Here is an 8645-nt window from a genome sequence, read left to right as displayed (position 1 = left end):
CACCAGTACGCTCACCACACACCAGCTCTCAGTGGGGAGGAGAGCAGGGTAATGAAGCCAATTCACAGAGGGGGATTGTTAGGAGGCCATGACTGGTAAGGGCCAATGGGAAATTTGGGCAGGATTCCGGGGTTAGTCCCCATCACTATACTGGGGCCTGTTTTACAGTATAGTGTCCCCAGTATAGTGACGGGGACACTATACTGTAAAACAGGCGCTCCCTGCTGGCCCCACTAGCACCTCTTCCAGCGGCAAATGTAGTTTTTCCCAGGCGGTCTCCCATCCAGGTACTGACCAGGCTCACACCTGGTGAGCTTTAGTGGGCTGCCAGTTGTGAGTTAAAGAGTGATATTAAATATTAAAAAAGAGTAGGGATTAAACAAGATTACTTAATCGATACAGGTTTTAGGAATTCATATTTCAGCATGTGTGCAATTAAGCACTTGGTATAAAATAGGGTATGCACAGTGTCAGAGGGGTTGGATATTTTGTGCAGGCTGATTTTATCTTTGGTCTTTTATGGCCTTGAAAGGCTGAAACCTACAGCCTCCAGCACTTAATTTAACGTCTTGTTGCCATCATGAGATTTTTTACATGCAGACACTGGGACCACCCTGGTAGAATAAGGGTCTTTCACAGTGTTGATCTTCCACAAAGTACAATATTACAAAGAATGACAGAAACCTATTAAAGATATGATTTTAAAGATTTTATTTTTAACAGCTACAGGCAGGAGTCTCTGTTCAGGGTGCAGTCCTGACTATGTTTCCTGGACAAGCCCTGGGTCGCTGTGATCTTGAGCAGAAATAAGTTGAGGTTGGGTGGATGTAACTGTAACTCTTGAGAGACTCTCTGAGTTAGTGTCAGCTGAACAAACAGTTGCATTAACCATTTTCTCTCTAAAGTAGGCACATGACACATGACAGACACAATGTGACTTGTTTAACATAACATTTTTTTATTTTTTTCCATACAAAATAATAACCCCCTAAAGCAGGACTGACTTGGAAAGATAAATGCTTAAGGAACATGGTTGTATACACTACCAAGCTCTGTTAGTGATTCCTTTATAATATGCCACTTGACTCGCAAGAGACTGAGAATGCCAGCATTTTTATTTTTACTTGCTTAAAGTAAATGCACACACTAAAGTAACACAGACCTGTGCTGTCTAGTTGTTAAAAGGTTATATCCCACATTAAATGTTCTTCCCAGTTCCAGACTGTAAGGATCGAGCACTCTTCTTCGTGTGTGCGAATTTCACATCTTTAAACAGACTTTGCTTTCTTTGCAACCACCTCGTATCTCTTTTGATTCACCAAATACCAATCTGTCACACTGGGACTTTTTCAGGGCGACAGACCGGCACAGTTAATCTTTCCTCCCACATTTTTATTCAATAAAAAATCAGAACTTCTACTAATTCTGCTATTTGATTCTAACTCTCCACTACCCTCTCTTTAACTCTTTTGGGCTTTTCTTTTTTAAAGTGGAGAGGTGTATGAATCATGTATCATTCCTTAATAAAAGGCCTGGGATGTTTTCGAGGAGACAGTCCACTTCACATGAGTCCGGATTCAAACACTTTTTTTGAAAAGGGATGAGGACTGGTGCTAAACTGTGTAATTAAAATGCAACATATTTCACTGTGTTAATTTTATACCGCATGAAGAGCAGAGACAGACCCACAGGGACGCGTGGTTCATGCGTGGTTCATGCAATCTACAGACAGTAGCAGTAGTATTTCAGTGGAAGCCTAGCTAAGATGTCTCTTTGGGGGCTGCATATCGCACCCCTTGGCCGAAACCCCCTGCTTCTCACACAGAGCTCTGGCTACCCTTCCTTCATCAGAGCCCTTTAGAAGGTTATTGACTGAAGGATGATTTGGGGCAGGAGTGGGGGGGGTGGTGTAAGACTTTTGTCAGATCTGCCTCAACCAAGTGGGGCAGGAGCCCTCCTGGGTCTGGCCTCCGCTTTGAGGACTGAAGGGCCGCTGGGACGTCCTACGCAAGTCTCCTTGGAAAAGATGTTTTGGCCTACTAGGAAGGAACTCTACATGATTTCAGCTTCTTTTTTTTTACAAAAACAAAGTTTACAAACGAGAAGGGGCCATTGGGTCCATCTAGTCTGCCAGGGTCTGAACCGAGGATCAAAATGTTCCTTCCTGAGAGAAGCCAGGTTATTGGCTTCCACAACATGACCAGGTGGCTTGTTCCAGGCCCCCGCGACCCTTGGTGTAAAAAGGCACCAAAGAAACGCTGGCCGCTGGGGAGTTCCCCCGAGTGCGCGAGAGCCTCGTAGCTCACTAGCTGGTCAGGTTTCGACAGTGCATCCCATCTGATATGCCGGATTAAAGGTGTCAATTCCACAGCCCAGTTTCTGGTTCGATTTAAAAACAAGTTGTGGATGAGACGCAGCGCGGAGGTACCGTCGGCGTGTCCTGGGACCGGCCGGGAGGAGGCTGGCTACTGCCGGCGCCGCCGGTTTATGGCCTTGGTGGAGGCCCTCAGCTTGCGCAGCCGGAGCATGCGCAGGCGCAGCTGCATGTCCTGCGGGACCTTCCCTCCCTTGGCCAGGATCTCCCGCAGCCGCTGCTTGAAGGTCTTGCTCAGCTCGAAGTCGCAGATGGTGGGGTGGCCCTCGTAGTTCACGCGGCACATCCTCTTGGCGGGGATGTATCCCTCCGCCCTGACCGTCACCTCATACTCCCCGGGGTTCAGCAGGCGCCAGTAGTCCCCGTCGAAGGCTGGAGGAGAAACAGCAGCAGCAGCAGAGAGGACAACATCCGGGCTCAGTGATAAAACAAACAAGGGACAAACTGACCAATACAGCTGTGCCCTAAGGTTAAACCGGATGATAACACACATTACAAATACGTATCCAAGACATGGTTTAAGATAAACAGTAGGACTGGCAATATACAGTAGGTTTACAATGTATTATGTACTGTACAGATTCCATATAAATTCACTATATAGTAATTACCATGAGCATGCTGAAGATGACTACATGATTATGTGTTAATTTTTTAATAGATCTGCATCTTAAATAACCAATGAAGCCTTAATATACCCAACCCTGCAAGAATCAGAACCAATGCTAGATAAAATACTTAACAGGGTCAGGAAGCCTGTAAATGTACCTTAACCGATTGGATGCTGAAATGCTAAAACGAAAGGGAATTTAGGCTGGTAATGTGTCACGGCTGTAATTTCTGAGAAAGAAAAAGAAAATGAGACAGATCATGACAGCGCACCGGTCCTGATGTCGTGGTCGATGTCGTCCACAGAAACGATGGCGTCAGCGATGCCGGCCTGCGTGTCCTTGTCTCTCACGACACCCTTAAGGCCCCTGTGCACCTGGGGGACGAGAGAGAGGGGGACAGAGGAGGAGAGAGGGGGAGAGAGGGGGAGGGGGAAAAGGAGGAGGGGGGAGGGAGGAGAGAAGGAAAGAGGAGGAGAGAGGGAGGAGAGTGAGGGGAGAAAGGGTGAGAGAAGGAGAGGGAGAGAGAGGGGGAAAGAGGAGGAGGGAGGAGGGAGGAGGGGAGAGAGGGGCAAAAAGGAGGAGGGAGGGCAGGGAGTGAGAGGAGAAAGGGAGGGGGGAGAGGAGAGAGGTAGAACTTGCCTCAGACTATTGCTTTAATCCAGGGAGAGACAGACTGCGGGACACCAAACTGACCATGAGAAAGACAGGATTGATATTGACCACTTACTCTTTCTGCAACAACAAGAGACACTTTGAGCTTCTCTCATTGCTGCAGAACAATGAGATTTATATCTAATTTATATCTAATGCGTGTGTCTGACCCAAGGTTCTGCAGTCAACCCTGGGCAGAAGTATGTTTAATGACCCATTCTGTCTATTGGGGTAATAAAACTAATCAATAGGTAATCAAAACCCAACACTTTAAATAAAGATCTAGTGTGGAAACAACTGGCACAGTGGATGAAGGAAGATGCTAAGATGCACTCGCTCCTGCCTCAGGCAGCTTACAGGAGGCTTCTTGAGCATCTAAATGTCGTGGTTTTCGTTCTAACTTTACGTGTAAATGCTATTGCGCCGGCTCTGGAAAGACGCCCCCCGGCTCGCGTTACGGCGCGACCCCACCCTCTGTCCCAGGCCCACCTGCTCCATGTAGATCAGCAGTGACTCCTTGTTGTTCTCCCACTCGGTGGGCAGCTCGCTGGCGTGGGGGAACTTGTCGCAGGACAGCTCGACAGTCACCTCAAAGCAGTTGGTGTGCAGGTAGCTGAAGTCATTCATACCTGCACGACAGCACAGGAGCAGTAGTGTGGACACCTTCCACTGGGCACGAACAGCCCACAGCATCGACAAGCAGGCAAACGTCAAAACCGCAGAGGATATTTCAATTGCACAATACTGTAATACAGGTCAGTCATATTTCTCTTCGGGCCAGAAAAGCTCTTCATTTTGACATGACATGACATTTTGACATTTTGAAATGTATTTAATTTACAGTTTATCTAATGTGTGTAAACTGTGCAAATATTTGGAATTTGATATATAATTTCTGGCTCAAGAAAATACAATCTAAATAATATATATTCATATTATTAAAAGAGTGGCACAGTGGCACAGTGGTTAAAATAGTGTTGGGACCCTGGGTTCAATTACGGACCTGGGTGCTATCTGCGTCCTCCCTGCGTTTCCTCTGGGTGCTCATTTTCACCAAACTTTGATGTGAATTCTTCATAAAAGTCAATAACAAATGTGTAAAAAACATCCCATTATTATTTAGTAAAGAATCCATAGACTTTAGGAATAATAAACTATAAACACTAATGCAAACAAAAGGAGTTAGAAAGTTCAGGGCATCCTAGACATCTGTACCCCACCTTATGACCACTGCTTGCTGGGTTAGTTCGCTTATAGGTGCTATAAAATAGTTTTATTTTTGATCAGAAAATGGATGGATCACATACTTTTTCCAGCCCGGAATGAATGTTTAAACAATGTGTTCAGTACTGACAAGAGGAAGTACAATTGTTTGTGTGTTATTAGTTTAAGCAGATTGTGTTTGTCTATTATTGTGACTATTATTGTGCGATCAGACCACATTTTTATGAGTAATTAATGCAGAAATCCAGGTAAATCCAAAGGGTTCACAAACTTTTTCTTGCAACTGTATAAAGTAATATGTGGAGTTAATATGTCCAGCAGTATCTGATATATATAATGTGACTGTATTGCCTGCATGTATGTGGAAGTGCGTTTAAAAAAGAGGACAGAAGGCACTCCTTTACACAAAGGGTTGTGGGAGCATGGAACAAGCTACACATCTGGCTGGGTGAGATCCTTGGATCAGTTTAATATTAACTACCAAACCAGCCAGACAGGTCACAGGGCCTCCTCTCATTTGTAACCTTCCTTATGTTCTGTAGCGCTGCTGTGGATGCTGAGATACTGCTGGCAGGTCCGGTCGAACGGTACTCACTGCCCGGCACAGTGTGCCAGTTGGCTCCGTTGATGATGTTGTTGTGCTGCTTGAAGTCCTCGTAGTGGCAGTCCCGGCGGTCTGGGTTGGCCATTACGCGGTTGGTGGTGGCGTAGACAGTGGCCAGCCAGCGGAAGAAGCTGTCGTCCGCAGTGGGCGTCAGCTCTTTCGGAGCCCAGTCGCGGGTCATGTCGAACGGGTAGGTGACCACCAGCTCTCCACCATGAAGGTTGGCACTCAGGACGAAAGGAATTTTCTCCATCCAGTTAATCACCGCGCGAGTTTCTGGGGCAACCTGTGTTACAGAGGAAGACAAACGTTGGTTTGGTTCCCACTTTGGCTATTGAGATTATGTACGCATGTGATAGGGCAGCTGCAGTGTGGGTGGGAGTTACAGCTGACCTGTCACAAGAGGTGGATTGTTGATTTAATTAGTTAATTGGTGGAGGGTTAAGGGCCACATCCTAAAATAGGGATAATTTAAGAGTGGGATATAAAGGAACTCATGGTGGCAGATGATTGTTTTAAGCACATTTCTCAAATGTAAAAAGATCACCTCAGCCACTGTATTTCCTTTTTAAATTTCCAAATTTCACTGTAGCACCGGTGCAGTCCTCGTTGTGACAACCCTAACAGCAGGTGGCACTCAAGAGTTCATTTCCACATGCTGGCACTCCACCAGACTTCAGCTCACAAAAAACGAGGGACAATTCTGGTCTTTTCAGAATTTATGCTTATCAAGAGCATACTTCGCTAAACACTAAGTTGGCATCGTCTCTCAGTTCACCAAACCACCAGAAACCCGTGGATCTGAAAAGTAGAAACTTCAGAATTTGCTGAACATACAGTTGCATAGCTACTAAATAGAACTGGCTCCAGGGTGCAGTAAGGATGTGAGCTTCTCCCTGTCTGTGTGTCTGTGTCTCCATGGAGAAAAGCTGGGGTATGCGAAAAGACGAATTCCTAATGCAAGAAATTGTATAGGGCTAATAAAGAAACATTATTATTATTATTATTATTATTATTATTATTATTATTATTATTATTATTATTATTATTAAATGAACAAGCTTGATCAGATTCACAAATGCCTCTCAGTGTGTTACCATCAGACCACAATATCCTAATGAAGGAAAATAAAGGGCTAGCAAGGGCAACATAGTGGCTAATACAGTATATCATAGGTTTGAGTGAGCTGCTGTAGTGTGCAGACTGCAAAGGGGGAGGACTCTAGGGCCCAAATGTGGTGCTTTCTTTCATTATGGAATTAACCCTTTACTTATTCCTAATGCATCACAAGCTAGTCAAATGTAATTATTTACAATACATGTAAGTTGACAACTATGCTCAAAGCATGTGTTTGTGAACCTTATAGATTATCCTGCAATCTCTGACACAAATTCAGGGACATTATTAAAACTCACCGCAGATGCATTTTTGAAAGACAATTGCCCTTGCAATTTAAGAAATGCTCTGCTCATGGGACTTGCCGAGAAATACTGTATGCATTGGACAATGGCAAAACACATACAGTACTAGAATTATTGGGGACTATTTTACTAATTATTCTTTTTAGTTTGAGTGCCGTGGTCAACTGTTTACAGATAAAAATTAAATTCCAAGTTACTTAGGATAGACGGGGCCCCATCAGGAGGTGCAAGTTACTGCGCAGAATGGAAATAAGTGAATGCACAGATACAATGAGTGAGGCCGAGCCGAGTTAGTCACCACTGTTTGCAAAGCAGACAAAAATATTGTTGTACAATTCTCAGAGAATGTAAAAGGGGCCTATTTAGTGCTAAGCAGCTAGTGCGCACTACAAAATAAATCTTAAAATTACTTGAAACAGTAACAACAGATATTGCACAGACATGTAATTTGCTGCTGACTTAGGCACCACTTTAAAAAGCTTTATGCATTATATATGAAGTGGGGATATATTACTACATAGGGAACTCACTTTGTCCACGCAAACATCCATTTCCTAACTGCTTCTTCCAATTCAGGGCTCTAAGGGAGCTGGAGCCTATCCTGGCAAGCAACAGGTGCAACCCAGGGGTACACCCTGGAATGGACACCCACTGTTTTGTGTAATGTTATACTCAGCCCTCAACACCACCCCATTCTGTGCTGGTTTTGGTGACAGATTGTCTCATTGAGGGACAGTAGTAACCATTGATCTGCCACTAGAGGTCGCCAAACACAATGTCATAGCTCATGGCTTCATTCTGGTGTGCATTATTCACTTATTGTATAATTGAATACTGGTTTGGAATGTGCATTTTCCAAGCATTGGAAATGGTTGGAAAAGGGTGTCACTGTGATTGTGGCCATCAGGCTTAGCCTTTGTAAGTATATTATCTTTAAGGTGTCTTTGTTTTTATAAGAGAGTGCGAAGACCTTTAAAATCACACCAGTAAAATACCCCAGCCCATTATAAACTGTGTTTTTGGTTATTTATATGAACAAATCCCCTGAGTCATGCTCCCTAAGGATGGGATCTATCACAATACCTACACTTATGCTATACTTCCATTTTGCACATTTTCTGGGTAGAGCTTAACAGCAGTCTATGACATTAGATGAAACCATTGTGTACGTGCCTTCAGTAAAAAGCAAAAAACAGATGCCAAAACAAAACACATCTTAGAAAGATGTGTGAGACCTCAGTCGCCCAGACTGTTTCATACCCGCCCTGCCTCAGACACACACACACACAAACCTGATCTTTCTGGCACCAGCACAGTACTGACAGCCTGTACACATGGCACAGAAAAGCGAGTGGCTAGCGGTACTGTGCCAGCCCTGCAGACAGGAAATGTGCCTTTATAGAATACAAAATACTAGATTCCTGGTGTTGTGCACTTGGACTATAGTTTCATTACATTTTAATGCAGTCTTTGCAATGAAACACAGGATACTTAGTAATAAAAAAGCATATAAAATGTGTCCTTGCAATTTTTAACAGTTTGTTGACCCCCAACATGTCTTTTTAAAAAGCTTTTTATTGCCAAATAAAAACATAGTTGTTGGCTGGCGATGACTCAGAGCCGTATCATATGGTCTCTGTTTCACTTGGTTAAACCGCCTTTCAATTTCCTCACTGCTGGCACAGCATGCAGCTCGTTTCAATACGGTTATTAAGCAGAGCACTTAGGAAAACTGGATATTCTTTCCACTTCATCCAATT

The 8645-nt window shown here is 44.2% G+C and overlaps 1 protein-coding gene across 2 annotated transcripts in view; it reads right to left on the bottom strand.

Annotated features, from left to right (window-relative positions):
* Positions 1 to 936: 936 nt before the first annotated feature.
* The window catches only part of cpxm1a (carboxypeptidase X (M14 family), member 1a), a 31335-nt gene continuing 23626 nt past the window's right edge, over positions 937 to 8645 (bottom strand). For both annotated transcript variants that reach the window (XM_069186919.1, XM_069186956.1), the window contains 4 exons: positions 5456 to 5750; positions 4126 to 4265; positions 3257 to 3359; positions 937 to 2746 (listed from right to left, as the gene is read on the bottom strand). In XM_069186919.1, coding sequence (XP_069043020.1) covers positions 2466 to 2746; positions 3257 to 3359; positions 4126 to 4265; positions 5456 to 5750 — 819 coding nt within the window. In that variant the 3' untranslated portion in view covers positions 937 to 2465. The remainder of the gene's footprint in view (positions 2747 to 3256; positions 3360 to 4125; positions 4266 to 5455; positions 5751 to 8645) is intronic.

Source organism: Lepisosteus oculatus, chromosome 1, assembly GCF_040954835.1.
Source record: "Lepisosteus oculatus isolate fLepOcu1 chromosome 1, fLepOcu1.hap2, whole genome shotgun sequence".
Lineage (NCBI taxonomy): Eukaryota > Metazoa > Chordata > Actinopteri > Semionotiformes > Lepisosteidae > Lepisosteus > Lepisosteus oculatus.
The sequence above is the reverse complement of the archived record's forward strand: the minus strand, read 5'-3'. Positions and strand labels throughout refer to the sequence as shown.